This window comes from Oncorhynchus gorbuscha, linkage group LG01 (assembly GCF_021184085.1).
Source record: "Oncorhynchus gorbuscha isolate QuinsamMale2020 ecotype Even-year linkage group LG01, OgorEven_v1.0, whole genome shotgun sequence".
Lineage (NCBI taxonomy): Eukaryota > Metazoa > Chordata > Actinopteri > Salmoniformes > Salmonidae > Oncorhynchus > Oncorhynchus gorbuscha.
The window spans coordinates 86,223,752-86,249,743 of NC_060173.1; the positions used below are offsets into that span (position 1 = coordinate 86,223,752).

The following is a 25,992-nucleotide window of genomic DNA, read 5'->3' on the forward strand; positions in this document are numbered from 1 at the left end:
TTATGGAAAAAGGGTGTCTCCATATAATGACCAATCTAAATAGCCTACTTTCAACTGGTAAAACGTAATCACGACGTGCGCGCTGCTCTGTTTCCATGATATCTGCAGCTGTCTCTCAACCGTGGCTCTCTCAACTCACCATTCACTCATTCACTCAGTAACAGCCTGCTCACTGCCTGATAGTTAGCAGCAGCAGGTATCTGAAATATGTGTTTTTAAAGAGAATGCCATTGCGGTCGCGGTGCAATTTAAAAGTAGCCCAAAAACCTGCACCCCCAACCAATACATTTTTCAAAGTATCTCAATTCACAAGAAAACTACGAACATGGCAAGGGCGGGTTTATAGGCGGGTGCGTGTCTAGAAACCTTAGATTGGCCACTTTCACCGATGTGATGGACGAACTAGCTACATTTCTGCCATTATGTTGTGATTGGCTATTACGAGCCTTCTGTTTGCGATGCACTGCAAAGCCGTCTGTTTAGCTAGATAGCCGGGTTGAGTAATAAGTGCCGAACGACTTGAGGAACCCAGCAGCTTGATAATCAAATTAATTAGGAAAAAAATTCTAATAGGTACACTATACCTTGCTGCAGCACTCTCTCAACGCACACACCCGTCAAGTCCTCTCCACCATTCATTCACTCACTCAGTCACAGCCTGCTCACTGCCTGATAGTCAGCAGCAGCAGGTAACAGTGAAATATATAGATTTGTTTTCAAAGAGAAATGGAATGGCGGCGCGGTGCAATTTAAAAGTAGCACAAAAAACCTCCAGCAATACATTTTCACCCGCGGCATCGTATTCAAAGTAACCCAGTTCTCAGGAAAACCGCGAACGTCGCAACCCTGACCTTTGGTTTGGATTTCAGTCTGATGGTTGGGCGGGTTTACAGTCTTAGACACTTTAGATTGGCCACTTTCACTGGTGTGATGGATCGAAGTAACACATTCCTACCATTGGCCAGTCCAGCGTTGTGATTGGCTATTACGAATCCGTCTGTTTAGCTAGATACTGTAGTTCGGCACTTAGTGCTCAACCCGACTACTCAGCAGCTTGATAACCAAATTAATTGGGAAATAATAGGTACACTATACCTAGCTCTATCAACGGGCACACCCCTCAAAACCTCCCCACCATTCACTCACTCATTCCACGTTGAGTGGAATGTACTTGCTAAACTTAGCTAATTACTTATTAACCAGCAAAACGAAAAGCGGTCAGCTCTTCTGACACCATGAAACGAGTCGACTAATTGCAGGCAGGAGCCAATATTTGGGGTATTAAAGGACACGCACAGCACATTCTTTAAAAAAAAGTATTTGAAAATACAAAAGGGGAATCTTCTACCTCTCATCCAGAGCATAACCAATCACAAATAATACAATGTAAACTGAATCAGCTTTATTCAACAAATACATTGGCATGTTCAGGAACTTGACTGAAATGGTGCTGCCACAAACAGAATATACAGACAAAAAGAAAATATCCACATACAGTATGTACACTTCAAACTGCAGGTAGCCTACAGGTTAAGAGCATTGGGCTGTTCTTCCAGGTCACTGGTTCAAATCTCAAGCAGACTGAAAAATCTGTCGATGTGCACTTTGGCGAGGCACTTTACCCTATTTGCTATCTGTATGTCGCTCTGGATGAGAGTGTCAGCTAAATGGCTAAATGGAAACACATGCTAAATGATGCATATAATAGGAGTGTAAGGTACATAGTCTGTGGATGAATAGTGCAAAGTCCATGGATGAGAGGACCAGGTGGACAGTTGGTGAGGGCCAATGACAAAGGGGAAGAAACTGTTCTGTGGCAGGAGGTTTTGCCAGAGGGGAATGTTTGGAAGAGGGGGTGGAAGGGGTCGGCAATGAACTTCCCAGCACACTTCTTTGCCTTCGATTCGTGCAGGACAGCCAATGACCCTCTCAGCAGACCAGACAATCCGTTGCAGTGATGGAGGTGGTGAGGATGGACTCGGTCATTTAGAACAGAATCTGTACACACAGCATTCAAAGGAGGGCTGAGAACAAAAACACCAGGCATTCTCCAAACATTGCACTGAGGAAAACAGATTTTTTTAAACAGTAATTGTCTGATTGAGAACTACTATCGATCAATTACAGAATCTAAAATGATTTATAGTTGACAATGGACGTTTTATTGAATAGTCAGTAATAGAGTCAAATTGCACAGGGAGTCTCATCAGAGCAGATGTTATCAGCAAGCCAGAGCAATCTGAGGAAAGAGCACAAAGAAGAACAAAGATTTACATTTATTCTGTTCACACTTACTGTATCATTTGACATAAGCCCTTTCCCAATGAATCTTTGCTCAACTCTTCACTTCCTTTTCAAAACCAATTGGAGGTCTTAGGCAAGGAACTTTGGGTCATCTCTTATGGGGGTGTAAGAGGCCAGTGATGGTCAGTTCTTGCATCCATAACGCGGTCTATGAATTTGAGAGCGGTTACATGTCCCCAGCCCCATGCCTCAGCTTTTTACTAAACAGGGGCAAGAAGAACGCTTTGTTATTGTTTCAACTGCTGATTGTCACTTTAAGAAACAAATAAATGAGCATACAAGTATGTTTAAGCATACATGACTTGAGTGTGGTGCCATACCTTTAACTCCCAAATTAAAATCCTTGTACAATCCGTAGACATTGGTAAAAAGGTAAACAAAAGTATGACAATGGAGATTGAGGAAGGTGGAGCGATACACATGTGCAGAGTTGTTTAATTAAGGCATACAATTAGTTGGTAGTCCCCCGTATTTGTGAGTGCAGTAATTTCTGAATATCGATATGTAGAAAATATTTATTCAGGTTAACAAAAAAAAACTCTAATTTAATACGTCCGGGAATGAAGTTCTGCTCACTCACTCGTAAACTCTCAACTGTAATATGTGCGCACCACACCGGTCTACGCTCCCTGAACCCGTCCTCTGCTCTCTCGACCACATTTCTTCTCGAGCAATGTTTAATTTAGCTCGCGCGCGCCATCTAGTGTTCGACTTTTGGATCGGATCTGACACCCTACATGACTATAATTATTCAGGCTGGTGCAGAAAGCTGTGCACTTTGCAATGGAAGTGCGGCTTAGCCAACCAACACAATTAATGGTAGGCCTACGCGTTAAAATAAAGGATGGTATACAAGTTAAACTGTCAACATTACCTAGCAGCCAGGTTCTCAGTTAGGAAAGCCTAACGGTAACGTTACCTTTATAACGCAGTCGTGTTGGGGACATGCGTTTAAGACAGCATTTTTTGATCAATTACGCAAGAAATGTATAAGAAAACAGAATTTGACACGGTCGTTGTTATGCAAGCCACCATCTTTGATTCGCAAAGTATCCTGGGAATGCGGAAGTAAACTATATGCATGCTGGGAGTGTTTAGTTCCTGTTTTTTTTAAAGTTAGCGATTGTAACGTACTTTTTCAAGTCTACTGCTAGGGGCCACTCAATGCTCACAGAACATCAAAAGGAGTACGAATGCAAGGAGAACTCAAATATAGCAACTTTGAGTCTCCAACAAGATGCAGTCTGATTCGATACTGGCTGGTTGGTTAGTTCCACATGGATGTGTGGCTGATGGTGATGAGTCATTCTCCTGACTATGTTACTTGAAAAAAATGAAACCAAGGCAGAAAACAGATGGGCATGAATTGTTTCAACAAATTTGATTTATTTAAAACGATGAGAATGTACATCCATGTCAAAAGCAGAGGCAGACATACTAATGTACATGAAGGCACATGGACTGATGGGGAGTAGGTGGAGACAGGCAGGGGTGGGAGAGCCTGGCTGTCTCAATAGTCTATCCTTCATCCACTCCTAGGGTCTAGGCAGGCATCCTCCATATTGCTTTTATATACAGTCTTCGATAAGCGTGGATGAAGGGCAAAATACAAAGATGAAAGGAACCCAATTTAAACTACTGAGGCACACCCACAGTTTGCGTTCCCCTCTGCCCCAGCCATCCTCCACATGAATGGCACGAGTTCATACAGGAAGTCGCAAATACATTTATCTGCAAAGCTCTGGCAAAGTAATGTATAGATCTGGCATATAGATTTGCAGTTCTAGAGTATCAGATCTAAATAATACATTTCTATCTGAAGGTTTTAGAATGTTGCACTCTTTACATGAGCCCCAGGTGTGAGCAAGGATCTGGTTTGACCAGGGGGCTCAGGGGAAGGGCCAGCTCCATGCAAAGGGGATTGGTTGACCAATCAAATCACACCATCAATAACAAACATTTACAAACAAGCAAACGTGGTACAAGGTGTGCAGCTTTTGAAAGTTTTGCCCAAATCCCAAAAGTACCACAGTATGAGTCATAATAGCCATAAAAACTAGCAGTCAAACATGGAAATTGCTCCAATGATTTTTCCCCATAGGGGATTTTAGAAACACTAAGGGCTGTGTAGGCTTACCCTGACATGACATTTTGATAACAGTGTAAATATCTCTAGGACAAGGTGACATATCAATATATTTGCTTGTATGTTTACCCCCAAAATTGAAACGCTAATTAGCTGCTAATGTAGCCAACATAAAGAGTTACAAATGCCATGATCTGGAAGAGACTCGAGTCAAAGGTAAGGCTCTCTGGATTAACTAATGTTAGCTAAATGTAGTAATGAATAAATTTGATTAATTTCTTTAAAATGGACAACTCTGAACGGTCTTGTGCAAGTTTGACATTTACACAACACCTCTTAGCAAAGGGTATCAGCTAGAGATGACATGCAGGAAGCTTGCAGGGATTTGTAGTTTTGTGTGATGTCTGTTTTGACGCTAATTATTTTCAAATTTCAAAGTAAATCGAGCCTAAATACATTGAAAAAAAATCATTGGACGAGAGGAATTTACATGGCTATCAAAATATCACACCAGGGTAAGCCTACAACGAAACACAACCCTTTAAGTGTTTCTAGAATCCCCTATGGGGAGAATTAAGGTAGGAAAACATTTGGAACTATTTCCCTGTTTGACAGCTAGGTTTTATGGGTAGTATGACACCTCCACTGTGGGGCTGTATCGACCCCTAGTCTGTAACCTAGCATGGACAAAAAAAAAAAAGATTGGGTAGGATTTCGCAATAGCACCACCCTGCTCTCTTATAGTGTAGATGAGATTTGTTCCTTATAGCTGTCCAACCCTTCTAGATCAACATTAAGTGCTGAGGGGTTGGGGCTAGGGGGCTATTTAGAATTGGACGTGTGTGTGCATGCACATCTGACATTTAAAATAGCACCCTCAAATAAACCGATCACTATCTTCTCAAACGTGGATGGATTTCTGTATAAACATCTCATGGAAACCAGTTTTGACCTATCCTGAAATGAGGCAACGAGCATGTAGGGCATTTAGACAATGCAATGTGCTTTTCTGTATATCTACAGAGTGAATAAGGCACCACTCCAAGTGGAGCCTGGCTGTCTGCATGCAGCCCTCTGCAACAAGACGGCACAGAAAAAGTACAGCAGTCGACATCCTGTCCAACAACTAACTACCAGCAGTCTCAGATTGGACAGATTCAGGCATCACATGGGTTAGAACTGAGTTCTAATGGGTTAGGATGTCAGAAGTGTGAAATGACATCAATTGGAGATGGTAAATGAGAGCACACCAACAAAAACAAGTATAGAACATTAAACAAATTCAGTGCAACTTTCTAAATAGCATTTGATCGTCAATTTACAGAAAATACAATTTAATAATGTCCCCAAAATATATATTCCCCATTGTTGACGGTAAACATGGGGCACACTGTATAATTGGTGGTTATTTATGGTGCGGGGCCGGCAGCGTAGCCTAGTGGTTAGAATGTTGGACAAAGTAACCGAAAGGTTGCAAGTTCAAATCCCCGAGCTGACAAGGTACAAATCTGTCGTTCTGCCCCTGAACAACGCAGTTAGCCCACTGTTCTTAGGCAGTCATTAAAAATAAGAATTTGTTCTTAACTGACTTGCCTAGTTAAATAAATGTATAAAATAAATGGTGGAACCACTACCCGTGTAGCCATCTGTCAAGCAAGTATCATGTATTCTGTAAGGACCTATAGCATTTAAAACCTCCAAGGGCGAGTCAACACCCCCCTATGTAGGGTAAAGGAAAGGGAGGGAGTGAAGGGTTTGGAACAGAGCCATTCAGGAAGTTCTGCTTCATCTCGGATGAGCAGGATTTTAAAGGCACTTGGGTCTGATCTAGCACAAGCCTCGGTCAGCATCTCTGGCTTAAACTTGCTTCATCCATTTTTGGAATTATAAATACACACCCATTGATTCGTGAATAATATCATCTCATTGAACTTGGTTCAACAGTCATACCCCCTCAGAACCCAAATAAGCTGGTTTTACTCCAATGTTAGTAAACAAACTCTGTATAGCCTTGGTTACATCTATCATTTTGATATATTGGATGGTCAGTCCACTGTGAATTTGAGAGTGGTTACATTTCTTCAGGCCAATCTCTGCCTTATATTATTATTATTTTTTACCAAAACAGAAGCAGGTTCAACTTAATGTTTCAATTAAGGGTTCTAGCTTCAAGGACTGTTCTGACATCTCTCATTTTAACTTTGACTGTCTAGGAAAGGTCATCCAAAAACAGACTGGACCAGCAGTTGGAGCCAACCTCTATCTGAACCAACCAGCAGACAAGAGAACATGGAACGCCAAGCCGCACTGTGAAAACAATGATTCATTTTCGGAACAAAAAGAGCAGGTGCAGGCACATATCAACTACCGTAGTATAAAGTCTTCACAGAATATAAAATACAAATTCTGACTTTTAACCTCTTGTACAAATTAAGGATTTATTTCAAATAAATTAATTCACCTTCATAGATCATTGTCATAGTAGTAATAATATCATCAATATAGAAATATCCCTTCAGGTAAGCAAAGTCGAGGCCAAAGTCTGATTGGTTTACCACTAAAAGGACATCTTTCAGCCTGGCTTCCTGTCAAACGAAGTAGAACGATAAATATGGTTTCCTTCAGTCACCAAGATTATTCATTTAATAATGAATAGGAATAAACTGTCCCAGACACAGCTCTTAGGTAATGTAGGTTTTTGCCCTAGAATGATTAGGGTTGGGACCGGGACAGGAAGACTGATCCTAGATCTGCGCCTACAGGTTACTTTTACCCAGAGCATTCTTCATCAAGAGATAGTCTGGCAGACATGTCACTTTAAAGATACTGGAACCACATTTTGTTTTCCGCTTTGTTTGCCATCATTCCCTCAAAAGAAGAGCTGAGGAGAAAGGGACAAAGGCAGTTATCCACCACCATAAGATGACTGACACCTTACTTGGTCTATTACTTGCTGTTTAGCAAGAACACAACAAAAAGCAACAGGTCCATGAGACTAATATACATCCTTCAGTCACCAGCAGGGGGCTCTATGGCTCCAGTGACAGTGCAATTCCCCAGCTGACCAGACCAGAGATGGTTGAGAGCACATGGAGCAGTGAGCACCTACTTTGCACCAGTGTTTGGGTGACATCAGCCCCTCAGGTCAGTCTCTCCGAGTCACAAGCCCTCTGTGTAACACACAGTTACCTCAACTGTCAGAGCTGGGAACGGAATTCTGCAGGACACACCCAATTCCTTCTGATACTTTAAAATGTCTCTTTTTTTTTTACAGTAGTATTCACATTTACGCAAAAGGATAGAGAAGGAGAGCAAGAGTGAGAGCAAGTGAGCGAGAGACAGATTGAATGAGTGTCCTCAGACAGAAGCCCTGAGAGTAGTGGCTCTGGTGAGCTCTGAGGATGTCACTGCTGGTTGCCAGAGGGCCCCTGGTCAGCAAGTGTTAGGCGCGTCTGCGAGCACCCCGGGGCCGGGGACCAGGATTGTGGCCCCCCGCCTTATGTCAGCCTGGTAGCTTTTTTATGTGGATCTACAAAGAGACACAGGAACACAGACATGTCACACACCTGGGTACATAGAACAATAGATACATTTGATACAAAAGATTAAAAGACAAATGACGCTGTGTGATCGGCTGACCTCGCTGAGGATGGCCCAGACAGCAGAGTCTTTGATGACAGAGAGACGCAGCGCCACCACCGGGTTGAAGGAGGCGTCTACAGCCCCCTCTGCCACACCCTTCTCAAACTGACCTAGAGAGAGAGAGAGAATAAGAGCTGGGATTGAGTTTGTACATTGTTGATCAGTCTGTGGCAGGAAGAATGCGAATGGGTAATGTGATCAGGGTGCATTCTGAGTAGAGAAAGATAACGGGACAGGAGGGTTGGTGCAGGTCCACTCACCGATTTTGTAGTAGCGGTCTTCAGTTCGCTTGTACTTCTCTTTAGTCTTTGGTCCAGTTTCCTTCAGACAGACATTTTGGGATTATTTGTGTAAGGTTCAGCATACACTAAGTAGAGAGCCTTGTTAACGCTAACATACAGAAAACTACACACTGTGCTCATCTCCCGCCTCCTGCACTGATATCGATTGGAGCAGGCAATGCTCATGATCGTGTCAATAACCAAATCAATACACATTGAGTGATCGGTCAATAAACCAAATCAGACAAGTGCCTTGCCTCTGTTTACACATCATTGCACACTGTCATCTGAATGTTGTCTGAATGTTGTCGACTTACCAAGAAGGGCAATATCTCTACGGTGGTGTTCTCTATCCTGTCCCCAGGGTGTTCCTGGTTCCCACTGCGGAACAGGAACCTGCCAATCACACAACACCTATTAATGCATATTCACGTCCCATGGCACACTCATGAATACGCATACCCACACCTTCCTTACACGCAACACTGTCCTGTCACACAATGTGCTGTGCTTTTAGAACGACATCTGACAAGTCTAAACTAAGCCTGAGGCAGCAATGGCACACGAGCACACCCACCCACCCCTCCACTTAAGCTGTTAATGAATCTTGTCACACATCACATGGCTAACAGGTGCAAATCAAGCCCAGACCCCAACACTGGAGAGAGGTCACCGACTGCTATGAACAGAAACACTACACATGAAACAGTGATGAGTTGGTCTCTCCTCCTGTCCCTCTGAAGCTCCCTGACTTCAAAACACCCCTCTATAGCCTCTTCTCACCTAGCCCCTTCTTCCACATCCCCTCACCTAGCCCCTTCTTCCACATCCCCTCACCTAGCCCCTTCTTCCACATCCCCTCACCTAGCCCCTTCTTCCACATCCCCTCACCTAGCCCCTTCTTCCACATCCCCTCACCTAGCCCCTTCTTCCACATCCCCTCACCTAGCCCCTTCTTCCACATCCCCTCACCTAGCCCCTTCTTCCACATCCCCTCACCTAGCCCATTCTTCCACATCCCCTCACCTAGCCCATTCTTCCACATCCCCTCACCTAGCCCATTCTTCCACATCCCCTCACCTAGCCCATTCTTCCACATCCCCTCACCTAGCCCATTCTTCCACATCCCCTCACCTAGCCCATTCTTCCACATCCCCTCACCTAGCCCATTCTTCCACATCCCCTCACCTAGCCCATTCTTCCACATCCCCTCACCTAACCCATTCTTCCACATCCCCTCACCTAACCCATTCTTCCACATCCCCTCACCTAACCCATTCTTCCACATCCCCTCACCTAGCCCATTCTTCCACATCCCCTCACCTAACCCATTCTTCCACATCCCCTCACCTAACATCCATTCTTCCACATCCCCTCACCTAGCCCCTTCCACCCCCTCACCTAGCCCATTCTTCCACATCCCCTCACCTAGCCCATTCTTCCACATCCCCTCACCTAGCCCATTCTTCCACATCCCCTCACCTAGCCCATTCTTCCACATCCCCTCACCTAGCCCATTCTTCCACATCCCCTCACCTAGCCCATTCTTCCACATCCCCTCACCTAGCCCATTCTTCCACATCCCCTCACCTTTCTTCCACATCCCCTCACCTAGCCCATTCTTCCACATCCCCTCACCTAGCCCATTCTTCCACATCCCCTCACCTAGCCCATTCTTCCACATCCCCTCACCTAGCCCATTCTTCCACATCCCCTCACCTAGCCCATTCTTCCACATCCCCTCACCTCACCTAGCCCATTCTTCCACATCCCCTCACCTAGCCCATTCTTCCACATCCCCTCACCTAGCCCATTCTTCCACATCCCCTCACCTAGCCCATTCTTCCACATCCCCTCACCTAGCCCATTCTTCCACATCCCCTCACCTAGCCCATTCTTCCACATCCCCTCACCTAGCCCATTCTTCCACATCCCCTCACCTAGCCCATTCTTCCACATCCCCTCACCTAGCCCATTCTTCCACATCCCCTCACCTAGCCCATTCTTCCACATCCCCTCACCTAGCCCATTCTTCCACATCCCCTCACCTAGCCCATTCTTCCACATCCCTTTCTTAGCCCTTCCTTTCTCCCCCCAAACCATTCCTCTCTTTCTTTCCTTCCGTGAATCTCTCTCCCTCTCCTAGGAGGCAGTCCTGGGAATTCTTATTTTAGAACACTCATTAGCACACTGAGCCCCAGAGAGACAGGCACGCTAAAGCTTGTGGAAGAGTGTGACACGACCTCCCCTTTCCCTCGTGTGTGCACACAAACTCCCTACTCACCTCTCTATGCTGACGGGCCTGTCGAACTTGAAGAGGACGTAGTCTCCAGCAGTAGGGTTGATGGCCCAGAAGAAGTCTTCTCCCAGGTAGGTCTTGTCCAGCGTGTGGCCCTGGTACACCTACACAGCACAACATTAGCTAAATGTACTCAAAACCTTTCAGTAAACTTCTCAAATAATTATACAAAGCAAACTTTTAAAACGCATTTCAAAACACTCAATACCGGGCATACTACCTTATTGAAATAAAAAGCCAATAATTAAAACATGCGTAAAAAAACAATATACATCTTTCAACTCATAAGGCCAATGTAGAAAGTTGTGTCTTAAAGGTGATGTACCTTGAGAGACGTGGACACCTCAGCAGGCGGGTTCACGTGGATTTTATGGAGCAAGGGTTTCAGGAAGTCCTTATCCTAAACAGGAAGAGGAAATGAGACACCAGCAGGGATGACAGGAAGTAGTCATACCGGGGGGGGGGGTTGGGAGAAAGAGTCAGCATGGCCTAGTATAATGGCCATGAGTTGGTCGGTTTAGGACATATCAAGGTAGTGATTGGGGGTATTTAGGAAATATGGTACAGGAAATTTGATCAAAGGCTGATGCAGGGTGAGTGATCTAGAGGGAGGGTGATCGAGGTTTATGACCCACAGTGAGTTTCTGGATCTTTCCAGCCAGAGAGGAGTGTAGCCCCACATGTTGAAAGAGAGAAGGCCTGAACCGCACACGCAGACTCGACTTCTGCCGCTCACAGTGCTTCTGTAGGGGGAAAGGGTAGATGGAGAGAGTCAAGAGAATTGATGAAGATACCACACACACACACAAACAACCAAACAGGGTGTGTACGTACTGCGTCTTTCTCCGGGTTACACACTTTGACCCAGAGGATGTGGTCCAGTAGCCAATCAATGGGCTTCTCCTTATAGAACATGAAGATAAACTCTACGATCAGATTGAGATCTGGAGCCTGGAACATCTTACCTGAGAGAAGGAGAGAGGTAGATGGGGAGGGAGAGTGGAAAGAGGAGAGAGTGAAACAAGGAGGGGGGTATGGGGAATGAGGATCACGGGAAAGGAAGTGAAAAAGAGGAGAGGGAGAGAGAGAAGGAAAACCAGTGGGCTGGCTATTCAAACCATGCTCTGTTTTTTTTATACTCCAAAAGTTTCCTGATGTTTGTTGACTTTCTTTAATTTTACTTGACAGTCATTGTTCGTTAAGGGTCAAGGATTCCTCGTTAAGCCCCAGTGACCATTAGTTAAGGACCATTAATTGCTGACTAATAGCTTGTTAGAGGGTTGCTAAATGCCCAGAGTTTGTGTGTGCGCGCGTGCGTGTTACCGATGAAGCCGAGCTGGGAGAACTCGAGGATCATCCAGTCCTCGGAGGAGAGCTGCAAGGCAAAGTTCTTCATGGTGGCAAAGTAGTTGGGCTTGGCCACAATGTCATCCTCCAACTGGAAGGAGAGAGAGAAGGGGGGGGGGAACTGGTGAGCAGGGGTTTGGCCATCACATCTCGTCATCTACTAATCACAAACACGGAACACCACACAAGTCTCTCACTAAGCTACTTTCTATAGGCACTGTATGATATCTACGGCCTACAATAAGACTGAACTACACTGTCAATGACAGCATTCAGTACCTCTCCCCACTCCGCCCGAGTAGAGAACACAGGACGTTAGATGAAAACAACCAAAACAGAAGGACAGAAAGAACGACAGAAGGGGTTAATAGAGGATGCGATCCAATGTGTTAATTCATTATACACTGAGTGTACAAAACATTAGGAACACCTTTCCTTGACAGACTGACCAGGTAAATAATATGATCCCTTATTGATGTCACTTGTTAAATCCACTTCAAATCAGTGTAGATGAAGGGGAGGAGACGAGTTAAAGAACGATTTTTAACCCTTGAGACATGGATGGTCTGTGTGCCATTCAGAGGCTGAATGGGCAAGACAAAATATTTAAGTTCCTTTCCAATGGTGTATGGTAGTAGGTGCCAGGTGCACCAGTTCGAGAGTATCAAGAACTGAAATGCTGCTGGCTTTTTCACACTCAACAGTTTCCTGTGTGTAACAAGAATGGTCCACCTCCCAAAGGACATCCAGCCAACTTGACGCAAATGTGGGCAGCATTGGAGTCAACCTGGGCCAGCATACCTGTGGAACGCTTCGACAGCTTGTAGAGTCCATGCCCCGACGAATTGAGGCTGTTCTGAGGGCAAAATATTAGAAAGATGCTGTTGATGTTTTGTACACTCAGTATATGTATGTATGTATGTATGTATGTATGTATGTATGTATGTATGTATGTATGCATGTATGTATGTATGTATGTATGTATGTATGTATGTATGTATGTATGTATGTATGTATGTATGTATGTATGTATGTATGTATGTATGTATGTATGTATGTATGTATGTATGTATGTATGTATGTATGTATGTATGTATGTATGTATGTATGTATGTATGTATGTATGTATGTATGTATGTATGTATGCATGTATGTCATCAAAGGGAGTAGCAGGTGGTATGATAGAAGATGTACAACAACCTGTACAGTATGTCTGATCTTTATATTCACTCAGAGGAGAAAAGGGCTGCCCAACTCTCAGACACAGTATGTTCATCTTATACCAACACAGACTAGCAAATGGCCTCATGTAATGTAAAGAACACGTCCAAATTGGGCACACCTTGTTCCAAACTACCGGCTTACCAGTGTTTCCGTGGTAACAAACCCTATGATGCTGAAGTATGTTGGTACAAGGTGTACTACAGCTCTGCCCCAGACAAATACCGCTCCTGCCAGGCACATTCCAACAGGTTGCCATGGGAACGCAGGTTTAGTAGGGGCAGAATGTGTGTCTGTTCCAAGGACGTACACACCTGGACATAGTAGACTCCTTTGCTCACAGCATACATCATGAGGAAGGAATAGTCCAGATTCTGCTTGGTCCGCCATCTACAACACAAACACACAATGATGAATCATTTCCTCATACCCGGTTACTAAATAACTGGTGGCTGGAAAGGAGCAGGTGTGCACATCACCGCCCGACGAACGGTGTTGGGACCAGCATAAGCGCATACAAACACACACGTGGGCGAGCACCCACCCACACACGCTAATGAGTTGCATTGTTCTTCATTCCACCTCAGCAGCAGGGATTCCAGTGAGCTTCTCATAAATATTCAATGAGCCAGCAAAAATATAATCAAGAGCTAACAAAGGGCAGCACACAACAAGCACACATCAGACCAATTTCAAACATGGTTTACCCTCAAACATCAGCTCTCCATCAACCCCCACACATGCGAGAGGGAGCCGCACGGCAGAGAGAGCAACATGAGAGATGGAGACAAGAGGTTTCCACAACACAGTCAATGTAAGTGGGTGGGGGGGGAAGGGAAGGGGATAAGAGGGGTGCAGTTGACCTTGAGCTCACTTTGACAGATGCCTGTGGAATACTGAGCACCTGGCCCACCCCTTACAGCTCCTCCCACTCTCCTCTCTCCCCTCTCCTTCTCACCGTATTGTCAATGGTAATGCCCACCGGATGTGACACATCAACGACAAATACCCAGAATAAATCAATTTTGGTGTGTGAGCAGTGGAGATCGGCTGGAGAGGCCCAGGCGTGACAGTGTGTGGCTGTTATTTGACCGTTTGCCAACGTTTGTCACCAATTGAAGATGAACTTCCTTGGATTCTTTACAGAATCAAATGTTGATCGTTTTACTTTGTGTGTTTTCTTACCTGACCCGCTCTCTGGAGTCTCCAAAAGTCTCCTTGAGTTCTTTGAGATCTGGGTAGTAGCTGGCAGGAGGAGAGATCAGCTCCAACAGACCTGAACTGAACTCTGTAGAAAACCTGGGATAGAAACATGCACACGTTGTCATCCTACTTCTGTTCTCGCTAAACCGCCAGAGGGTTTAATCAGACAGGAAACATCACAAAGACAGGAAGCTTAAGGACAGGAAGTGATGTCACTCACTCTTTCTCCAGTCCAGTAACCACGCTATGGACGTATTCCGTGTCCATCTGCAAAGACCGAATATAATATTATTTGCATATCACAGTGTGTTTATATATATATATACACACAGTTGAAGTCAAAAGTTAACATACATTTAAACTCAGTTTATCACAATTCCTGACATTTAATCGTAGTAAAAATTCCCCGTCTTAGGTCAGTTAGGATCACCACTTTATTTTAAGAATGTGAAATGTCAGAATAATAGAAGAGAGCATGACTAATTTGAGCTTTTATTTCTTTAATCACATTCCCAATGGGTCAGAAGTTATAACATACTAATTGAGTGTATTTGATAGCATTCCCTTTAAAATAGTTTAACTTGGGTCAAACGTTGCAGGTAGCCTTCCACAAGCTTCCCACAATAAGTTGGGTGAATTTTGGCCCATTCCTCCTGACAGAGCTGGTGTAACCGAGTCAGATTTGTAGGCCTCTTTGCTCACACACACTTTTTCAGTTCTGCCCACAAATTTCTATAGGATTGAGGTCAGGGCTTTGTGATGGCCACTCCAATACCTTGACTTTGTTGTCCTTAAGCCATTTTGCCTCAACTTTGGAAGTATGCTTGGGGTCATTGTCCATTTGGAAGACCAATTTGCAACCAAGCTTTAACGTTATGACTGAAGTCTTGAGATGTTGCTTCAATATATTCACATAATTTTCCACCCTCATGATGCCATCTATTTTGTGAAGTGCACCAGTCCCTCCTGCAGCAAAGCACCCCCACAATGATGCTGCCACCCCTGTGCTTCGCAGTTGGGATGGTATTCTTTGGCTTGCAAGAATCCCCCCTTTTTCCTCCAAACATAACAATGGTCATTATGGCCAAAACATTATTTTTGTTTCATCAGACCAGTGGACATCTCTCCAAAAAGTATGATCTTTGTCCCCATGTGTAGTTTTAAACTGTAGTCTGGCTTTTTTAATGCCGGTTTTGGAGCAGTGGCTTCTTCCTTGCTGCGCGGCCTTTCAGGTTATGTCGATATAGGACTCATTTTACTGTGGATATTTATACTTTTGAACCAGTTTCATCCAGCATCTTCACAAGGTCCTTTGATGCTGTTCTGGGATTGAGTTGCACTTTTTGCATCAAAGTACAATCATCTCTGGGAGACAGAACGTGTCTCCTTCCTGAGCGGTATGACGGCTCCGTGGTCCCATGGTGTTTATACTTATGTACTATTGTTTGTACAGATGAACGTGGTACCTTAAGACATTTGGAAATTGCTCCCAAGGATGAACCAGACTTGTGGAGGTCTACAATTTATTTTCTGAGGTCTGGGCTGATTTATTCAGATTTTACCATGATGTCAAGCAAAGAGGCACTGATATACATCCACAGGTATACCTCCAATTGACTAAAATTCTGTTAATTAGCCTACCAGAATCTTCTAAAGCCATGACATAATTTTCAGGAATTTTACAAGCTGTATAAAGGCAGTCAACTTAGTGTATATATACAGTGAATTATAAGTGATATAATCTGTCTGTAAACAATAGTTGGAAAAATTACGTGTCATGGACTAATAATATATATAAATAAATATATAAATAAATAAATATATAAATAAATATATAAATAAATATATAAATAAATATATATAAAACACACACACAGCTCAAAAAAATAAAGGAAACACTTAAACACAATGTAACTCCAAGTCAATCACACTTCTGTGAAATCAAACTGTCCACTTAGGAAGCAACACTGATTGACAATACATTTCACATGCTGTTGTGCAAATGGAAGAGACAACATGTGGAAATTATAGGCATTTAGCAAGACACCCCCAATAAAGGAGTGGTTCTGCAAGTTGGGACCACACACCACTTTTCAGTTCCTATGCTTCCTGGCTGATATTTTGGTCACTTTTGAATGCTGGCGGTGCTTTCACTCTAGTGGTAGCATGAGACGGAGTCTACAACCCACACAAGTGGCTCAGGTAGTGCAGCTCATTCAGGATGGCAAACCAATGCGAGCTGTGGCAAGAAGGTTTGCTGTGTCTGTCAGCGTAGTGTCCAGAGCATGGAGGCGCTACCAGGAGACAGGCCAGTAAATCAGGAGACATGGAGGAAGCCGTAGGAGGGCAACAACCCAGCAGCAGGACCGCTACCTCCGCCTTTGTGCAAGGAGGAGCACTGCCAGAGCCCTGCAAAATGACCTCCAGCAGGCCACAAATGTGCATGTGTCTGCTCAAACGGTCAGAAACCGACTCCATGAGGGTGGTATGAGGGCCCGATGTCCACAGGTGGGGGTTGTGCTTACAGCCCAACACCGTGCAGGATGTTTGGCATTTGCCAGAGAACACCAAGATTGGCAAATTCGCCACTGGCGCCCTGTGCTCTTCACAGATGAAAGCAGGTTCACACTGAGCATGTGACAGACGTGACAGAGTCTGGAGACGCCGTGGAGAACGTTCTGCTGCCTGCAACATCCTCCAGCATGACCGGTTTGGAGGTGGGTCAGTCATGGTGTGGCATTTCTTTGGGGGGCCGCACAGCCCTCCATGTGCTCGCCAGAGGTAGCCTGACTGCCATTAGGTACCGAGATGAGATCCTGTGAGACCATATGCTGGTGCAGTTGGCCCTGGATTCCTCCTAATGCAAGACAATGCTAGACCTCATGTGGCTGGAGTGTGTCAGCAGTTCCTGCAAGAGGAAGGCATTGATGCTATGGACTGGTCCGCCCGTTCCCCAGACCTGAATCCAAGTGAGCACATCTGGAACACCATGTCTCGCTCCCATCCACCAACGCCACGCTGTACCACAGACTGTTCAGGAGTTGGCGGATGCTTTAGTCCGGGTCTGGGAGGAGATCCCTCAGGAGACCATCCGCCACCTCATCAGGAGCATGCCCAGGTGTTGTAGGGAGGTCAAACAGACACGTGGAGGCCACACACACTACTGAGCCTCATTTTGACTTGTTTTAAGGACATTACGTCAAAGTTGGATCAGCCTGTAGTGTGGTTTTCCACTTCAATTTTGAGTGTGATTCCAAATCCAGACCTCCATGGGTTGATAAATTTGATTTCCATTGATCATTGTGTGATTTTGTCGTCAACACATTCAACTATGTAAAGAAAAAAGTATTTAATAAGAATTTCATTCATTCAGATCTAGGATGTGTTATTTTATTGTTCCCTTTAATTTTTTGAGCAGTAACACACACACACACACATATATAGTGAGTTGCGAGTGTGAGAATGCATTTCCCCACACCTCTCCAACGAAGACTATGATGACACAGTCGAGTTTCTCCTCAGGTGATAGCTTGTCGATGAGCGAGTGCAGAGTCTCGGCCAGGTACGACTTCACTTTCCGCTTTACGGTAGGAATACCCATCACCATGGAGACTAGGCAGAGATGAGAGGCCCAGGGTAAGAACAGGGTCAGACCATAGAGGAAGAAACACAGGCAGAGAACAGGACATGTTAAATGTGGTAACTGCCAAGTCACATTGTATTACAAGAAAACAATCATTTTCATTTCATGGAGGGCAGAAGTTCAACTAAGGAAATAGAGAGGGCAAGGGAGATGGGTGAGACAGCAGATTGTTATTCTCCTGGCTATCAGTCCTATTGTATGTGTCCTAAATGGGGAAGAGACGGTTCTATACCTTAGACGGGGAGATTCACTGAAAACCACACTGGAATGGAAGACTGTATAACAGACATATTACTCCATTTGTATCACACAGACACAATAGGCCCAGGGATCCCTTCGCTGGGAAACAGGGGTGTGTGTGTGTGTGTGTGTGTGTGTGTGTGTGTGTGTGTGTGTGTGTGTGTGTGTGTGTGTGTGTGTGTGTGTGTGTGTGTGTGTGTGTGTGTGTGTGTGTGTGTGTGTGTGTGTGTGTGTTGTACTCGATAGCACTCCGCTCTTCATTCTCACTGAGGACCACATAAAATGTACTCCCTCCCTCGCTCCCACTCTCTCTTTCTTATTTTAGACTGGAGAGCGTGGGATGTTCGCCTTCCAAATATTCAAATTGTGGGTCAGGAAAAAAGGAAAACATTCTTTCTCCCCAAAACACTACCCATTTGCACCAGGAGTGAGAATGAGAACCGGGAGTAACACAAAGAGTGACTGTAGCACTATGGTACAAAGCCTCACGTGCCTACAGTGTGGGTGTTTCATCTCTATTATGGGGCTAATATGGAAAGCAGCTCTAGGACAAACACGGGAAAATAAGGGGGAACGGTTGGGGAAGACCATACACAGAGAGACGGAGATGAAAGAGTGGTGGACTGATCTGGACAGCGTGGCGTTTTGCTTTGTCGCTCCACACAGCAGAGAACAGCACAGACACAAACTGGACCAGGAAAGTAGGTTGAGAGAGCGAGCGAGCGAGAGAGAGAGAGAAAAGGAGGGAGAACGAGAGAAGATGGTGAGAGGGAGAACAAGTGTAAAGGGAAGCTAAAGGGACAATGAGGGAGGGGGGAACAAACCATCCCTCCAGTTCTTTCTTTACTTCTCATGCCATCACTCAACAACCCCCATTATCTCTCAGAACAGAACCCTGATCATCACATCCATCTGGGCCTCCTCTGACAGAAGTAAATGGTGATTGGTGAGCTGACGTCTGCACAGAGACAGAATATGGGAGGGGGGGGTCCAGGGTGTATAGTAAGGCCTGGTAGACAGAGGAGTGATGCGTTTGAGTTCAGATCCTAGACAAGGGGTCATCAACTAGATTCAGCCGTGGGACGATTTTGTTCTTAAGCGGATGGTCAGGGGGCCTGAAAATGTAATTTTCGGTGCTAAGAAAACTTAGGTGACAATAAAACCACCCACGGGCCGCTACATGGCAATCACTCATTCCCACACAATTCTACAAAACAAGACAAATTTACCTAAATAAAACCTGAACACATATGAATAGATGTTCCTTGTGAGTCATGCCTAAAAGACAGGCTGGAGAGAATCACTCCTACTCCCATTCTCAGATCTTCGTCATTTAATTTCTCTCTCCATATCACTCTCTGCATTCTGATGTCCCAATTTGCACTGCTTTAAATAACCTTAATGTCCCACACCCTTACAAAGAGAGAAATTGAGGAAGAAAACAGAAAGTGAATGAGGGAGGATAGAAAATTAAATAGACTTACTGAGAGGGGGGAGATTGAGAGAGGAGGGCAGGTAGGGCGCTCTTGACCCTAAACCAAGTTATTGTTCACTTGTTAGATACTAACTGAATTGTTAGATACTACTGCACTGTCGGAGCTAGGAAGCCAAGCATTTCACTACACCCGCAACAACATCTGCTAAATACGTTTCCATGCAGTATGACATGGCATGTTGTGTTAACTAATCTACATTTATCCTTTAAAATGGCTAATTGATCATTAGAAAACCCTTTTGCAATTATGTTAGCACAGCTGAAAACTGTTGTTCCTAATAAAGAAGCAATAAAACTGGCCTTCTTGAGACTATTTGAGTATCTGGAGCATCAGCATTTGCGGGTTTGATGACAGGCTCAAAATGAACAGAAACAAATTAAATTTGTCTGAAACTCCGTCAGTCTATTCTTGTTCGGAGAAATAAAGGCTATTCCATGTGAGAATTTGCTAAGAAACTGAAGATCTTGTACAACGCTGTGTACTACTCCCTTCACAGAACAGCGCAAACTAACCAGAATAGAAAGAGGAGTGGGAGGCACCGGTGCACAACTGAGCAAGAGGAGAAGTACATTAGTGTGTCTAGTTTGAGAAACAGACGCCTCACAAGTCCTCAACTGGCAGCTTCCTTAAATAGTACCCGCAAAAACACCAGTCTCAACGTCAACAGTGAAGAGGTGACTCCGGGATGCTGGCTTTCTAGGCAGAGTTCTTCTGTCCAGTGTTTGTTCTTTTGCCCATCTTAATTTTTTATTGGCCAGTCTGAGATATGGCTTTTTCTTTGCAACTCTGCCTAGAAGGCCAGCATCCAAGAGTCGCCTATTCACTGTTGACGTCGAGACTGGTGTTTTGCATGGAGTATTTAATGAAGCTGCCAGTTGAGGACTTGAGGCGGAGAAAATTGTATTTATACTTTAAGACAGGGTCATTTGATCAGGAACATTTCAAGAACTTTTAAAGTTCATGTGCAGTCGCAAAAAAAAAGTGCTATGATGAAACCGGCTCTCATGAGGACCGCCACAGGAAAGGAAGACACATCAACTGTTCAGAGGAGACTACGTGAATCAGGCCTTCATGGTCAAATTGCTGCAAAGAAACCACTACTAAAGGACACCAATAATAAGAAGAGACTTGCTTGGGACAAGAAACACGAGCAATGGACATTAGACCAGTGGAAATCTGTCCTTTTCTCTGATGAGTCCAAATTTTTGATTTTTGGTTCCAACTGCCTGGTCTTTGAGAGGCAGAGTAGGTGAACAGATGATCTACGCATGTGTGGTTCCCACCGTGAAGCATGGAGGTGGTGGTGTGATGGTGCTTTTCTGGTGACACTGATTTATTTAGAATTCAAGGCACTCTTAACCAGCATGGCAACCAGAGCATTCTGCAGCGATTGTCCTACTAAGCAGATGGGATGGCTTATCATTTGTTTTTCAACAGGACAATAACCCAACACACCTCCAGGCTGTGTAAGGGCTATTTGACCAAGAAGGAGTAATGGAGTGCTGCATCAGATGACCTGGCTTCCACAATCACACCGGCCTCAATGGCTTCCACAATCACACCGACCTCAATGGCTTCCACAATCACACCGACCTCAATGGCTTCCACAATCACACCGACCTCAATGGCTTCCACAATCACACCGACCTCAATGGCTTCCACAATCACACCGACCTCAATGGCTTCCACAATCACACCGACCTCAACACAATTGAGATGGCTTGGTATGAGTTGGAACGCAGAGTGAAGGAAAAGCAGCCAACAAGTGTCCAGCATATGTGGGAACTCCTTCAAGACTGTTGGAAAAGCATTCCAGGTGACTACCCCATGAAGCTGGTTGAGAGAATGCAAAGCTTTCATCAAGGCAAAGGGTGGCTACTTTTTTGGTTACTACATGATTCCATGTGTTATTTCATAGCTTTGATGTCTTCACTATTATTCAACAATGTAGAAAAATAGTAAAAATAAAGAAACTCTTGAATGAGTAGGTGTGTCCAAAGTTGACTGGCATTGTATGTGAGCGAGCAAATGTATGTGTGTGTATGTCTCACCTCCAGTGCGGCCCATGCCCACCTGGACAGCGGGGTGCAGACTGCCCTCATTGTTGAGCAGGTGAGGCATATGGTGGTAGATGTTCGGCACCTGAAGGGGCTTCCTACTGGCCAGCTCCTTCAGCAACTTCTGTGTCTCATCTGCCATAACAATACAAGAAGCAATCAGAGTTGGTAGAATGGTTGAGAATCATAAAGTTACAACTGGTAGAACAGTTGGTGGTGGTGAGAGTTAGAGCTTCATGGTCATTTTACTTCTAGTCCAGCATTACTAAAGGGCTGGGTAGGATGAAGATGGACCACAGCCAGAAGGCAGCAGTCGGAGTGAGGGGAAAGACTATTATATAAGAGGAGAACTGAATGATCCAGTCTAATCATCCTGAGTTCCCAATTAAGAAAAGGGGGGATTCAGCTTGCATGTTTCTTGATGTGGGAGTATATTGTGATCAGTGACCTGAAACTAGTGAATGGAGATCCATCCTGTGTGTATTGTGTGCTTGTATTACCATCTTTGTGGGAATCGGAAATCCCCCAAGTCCCCACAAGGATACTAAAACCAGGAAAATTCCCCCGTCCCCACGAGGGCAAAGGTTATTTTAAGCTTAGGGGTTAGGTTTAGGGTTAGGGAAAATAGGATTCCTAATGGAAATCAATTTTAGATCCCCACAACGATAGTAAAATATATTGGGTGTGTGTGTGTGTACCTGAGAAGTTGATGAGAGCGTCCTTGCTGCCGTTGGTCTCAGCGATGGCCCGTCTGAACTGCTCCAGGATGTTGTTGAGCTCTGAGGAGCGCTGCAGGGTCCGGTGCTCAGCCACACGGAGGCGCTCTTTCAGGGCATGGAACTCCCTCTGGTACGCTACCAACTTCTCTATAGGGACAGAGAGAGGGGGAGATAGAGGGGGGAAGGATTAGTTCTCCTGCACTTTATTCCAACATTAATCTCACTGTGTCCCAGCATAGGCCAATAGTCATGTAACAACTTCGAATATAAAAATAGAGCATTAAGTGTTGTAAGAATCTTTACAAACTGTGGGGGCAGTATTACGTCCCCCTTAGTGCTGTGGTAGTAGACAGTGGTGTCATATCTAGGAAATACTGAGTGTTATGAGAAACCCTGTTCCTGGTATTGTTATCTGGACTGGTGCGAGGGAGGAATGAGAATATTGAGGGGAGGTTGTGGTCAGAAAGGAGGAAATTGAGGGGGGGGGTAATTTTACTGGAATTAACCTCTGCTGTTTGAGGTTAGTGATGCAGTGCTCATGCCTGGGTTTTACTGAGAAACCAGCCTGTTACACACAGTCTTTGTTTGCGTGCATACACAAGTGTGCATTTATATACAGTTTGTTATTATGGCACACGAAAGTTCACATGTTCAAGAAAGCATTTCTGCCACAAAAAAATAAAAACAAAACGTCTCCTGTGAAGTCGTGACTTGCGACATACGCCTAGTTTCCTGAAACGGGTCACATATGTATGCGGGTGAAAGTGCAAAAGAGCAAGTTTGCACCTCAACCTTCCTAAACCCTAGGCAACACGCGAGGAGGATTAGCTCCTCTAAGACAACACTTTTACAGAATTCACTCAAGCTAGATCACACAGGGCAATGTGGAAATGTCAATGTCAATGTACAGTAGTTATTTGTGTGTGCCTACGCAAGTGCGTTCGTGTTCTCTTCTACCTCACTCTCCGTTTCACTCTTCCCAGTACTTCATCTAGCTCTCTTTATCCCCCTCTCCCTAAGGTTGTTGAAACAGAAAAAAACTTGATGTTAAGCATAAGTAATACGTGGTTAGCTTGTCCCTAGTGGCTGGTATTAAAGACATCTAGATTCATGACATTGCTGTTTGATGCGTGTCTCACACCCAAACTCACTCCCCAACCCTCGCTCTACCTCGTTCTCCCTCCTTCCCCTCCCTGGCTTGCCCGGTTGTCCCTCTTTAACCCCAGAGAGGAAGCATGTGCAGGGGAACACCCAGGATCAACAGTAAGTGGCATCACTAAGGAGGAAATGCTGAAGAAACTGCCGGTTCTGAGACGGAGCACACAATGAGAGAACACACCACTCCAACAGACAGGATCAATTCACTCAGTCTCCTGGAGTTATTCAGTCTCTGATAGGATCAATAACACACCCCTACACCTCTGTTGATAGTGAAGAAAACTCCCCAAATAAAACAGGCTTCATGATGTGCAGTCAAAATCACTACCACACATAGGCTACTAGCAACATGAACCACACACTCCCAAAATGCCGTTGATGACTTTGTCCACACCTACTTCCTACTGTGACACTGACCTTGTGTGTGTGTGTGTGTGTGACCTCCAAACCCCTCACTGATTCATGCTGCTGACGTGTGTTCATGAGTGCTGATGAGGTACTTGTACAGTTTTAGTGTGTGTGACAGTATTTATGTGGGTGGCTGAGTTAACTTGACGCTGAAATGTTCTCACTACCCCTCTAAGTGTCCTATATCTTGAGAACCAGGCATCTCAAAGTTCTCATCAGGTCAATTGATTTTCTCAAACCATTTCACAGCAACACCCTGTATATGGATAGGAGTTCCCATACAACATGTTGAGACTGGCACAATAAAGAAATAAAAAAAATCAAGACATCCATTAGTGCTTTGTTTGGTGGCTCATACCCATTATAGAGTAAAAATGGAGAATGTGTGAAGGGGAAAGCAGTTGACGTGGCACGCGTCTGAGTGACTGTCTCCCAGTTGGAGGTGCACCTACAACCTCCTTGCCATGCCACAATGCCTTGCGGCTGTGATCTTTCTGCCTGGAGCACAGCAACACGTTTCTAAGCTACTTTCTTAAAGTAGGTCAGCTGTTCCAAGAGGGAGAGACAGAAATCTAGAGAGAGAATGCTGAACACAGAACAGAGAAGAGCAGTCAAATCATAGTCTCAAAGCCACTTATCCCCAGGTTAATACAATGGAATGTCTCCATCTCATCTGATGTGGAGGTGAAAGCTAAATCAACTGACTGACAGCACGAGTCAATCCCTCGGAGGTTAAAACACACAGCATGAACAGGTTGCCATTGCAGAAGACACAGTTCACACACACACTGCAGTAGTTGTGGTTATTGATCTCTGATCGTGTTCCCGAGTGTAGCGGTGTGTCGATCCAGTGCGGGCTGATCTTGTAACGCTATAAGGGATACAGCCTATACACACTGCCGAAGAGAAACCACCTCCCCACCACACATACTTGTACTGTTTCAGCCTCCAAGAACAAGACTCCTGACAGAGCTTAAACCACAGCCATAAATCTCTCTCACCTTGGACTGGATGGTATACCGTATTTTACAATCTACCGGTATTGATGCACGGACCGATTTGGGTTTCTACTTTACCTTTAACGGTATTTTAATGTTTGATTTGTTAAATGTGATATGCCGTGTTTAATGTCCATTTTTATTGTTCACTCCGCTACGTTAGTCATCCCTCTGTCTCTCTCCATGCCGCTTTCTACCCAGTCGTAGCCCCGTCTCGTCACTCAAGGACCGCAAGTTGTTGCTTTAACAAGAGGCACTTGTGTTCAGTCTACATGGTCAATGCAGCACAAGCAATAATGTTCATGACAACAATGCCGTTTCCACTTCACTTCTTAATATAAATCCACTAGCGACTATATTTACACTACCTATTTTGTATTTTCTTAGCAAGTTTTAGCAAAATCATGTTATCTAATAAATGTCAGAGTCAGAGCAAACTTATCTAGCTAATACAGCCTGAAACCAGTGCTGGTGTCGGCCTAAATCAGCATGTTTGTGGAAAGATATCTTCTAAATCAAAAGAGGAATAGGCAAAGCATGAATATGCTTGCCTACGGAGCTGTGAGGGGAACGGCACCTCAGTACCTCCAGGCTCTGATCAGGCCCTACACCCAAACAAGGGCACTGTGTTCATCCACCTCTGGCCTGCTCGCCTCCCTACCACTGAGGAAGTACAGTTCCCGCTCAGCCCAGTCAAAACTGTTCGCTGCTCTGGCCCCCCAATGGTGGAACAAACTCCCTCACGACGCCAGGACAGCGGAGTCAATCACCACCTTCCGGAGACACCTGAAACCCCACCTCTTTAAGGAATACCTAGGATAGGATAAAGTAATCCTTCTCACCCCCCCTTAATAGATTTAGATGCACTATTGTAAAGTGGCTGTTCCACT

At 44.7% G+C, this 25,992-nt stretch overlaps 1 protein-coding gene and 1 long non-coding RNA gene across 3 annotated transcripts in view; both read right to left on the bottom strand.

Moving 5' to 3' along the window:
* Window positions 1-1,387: 1,387 nt before the first annotated feature.
* Window positions 1,388-3,346, bottom strand: LOC124022021. Its single transcript, XR_006836334.1, has 3 exons — window positions 2,625-3,346; window positions 2,296-2,504; window positions 1,388-1,998 (listed from the first exon to the last, which is right to left on the bottom strand). It is a non-coding gene; the product is annotated as an uncharacterized LOC124022021 (long non-coding RNA).
* A 324-nt stretch (window positions 3,347-3,670) lies between these two features.
* The window catches only part of LOC124044419 (alpha-1,3-mannosyl-glycoprotein 4-beta-N-acetylglucosaminyltransferase A-like), a 57,718-nt gene continuing 35,396 nt past the window's right edge, over window positions 3,671-25,992 (bottom strand). For both annotated transcript variants that reach the window (XM_046364067.1, XM_046364062.1), the window contains exons 3-17: window positions 22,518-22,685; window positions 21,814-21,954; window positions 17,862-17,995; window positions 14,604-14,650; window positions 14,366-14,479; window positions 13,495-13,570; window positions 11,936-12,050; window positions 11,447-11,577; window positions 11,248-11,355; window positions 10,938-11,012; window positions 10,598-10,716; window positions 8,631-8,709; window positions 8,293-8,353; window positions 8,030-8,142; window positions 3,671-7,919 (exon numbers count right to left, since the gene is read on the bottom strand). In XM_046364067.1, coding sequence (XP_046220023.1) covers window positions 7,893-7,919; window positions 8,030-8,142; window positions 8,293-8,353; window positions 8,631-8,709; window positions 10,598-10,716; window positions 10,938-11,012; window positions 11,248-11,355; window positions 11,447-11,577; window positions 11,936-12,050; window positions 13,495-13,570; window positions 14,366-14,479; window positions 14,604-14,650; window positions 17,862-17,995; window positions 21,814-21,954; window positions 22,518-22,685 — 1,508 coding nt within the window. In that variant the 3' untranslated portion in view covers window positions 3,671-7,892. The remainder of the gene's footprint in view (window positions 7,920-8,029; window positions 8,143-8,292; window positions 8,354-8,630; window positions 8,710-10,597; window positions 10,717-10,937; window positions 11,013-11,247; window positions 11,356-11,446; window positions 11,578-11,935; window positions 12,051-13,494; window positions 13,571-14,365; window positions 14,480-14,603; window positions 14,651-17,861; window positions 17,996-21,813; window positions 21,955-22,517; window positions 22,686-25,992) is intronic.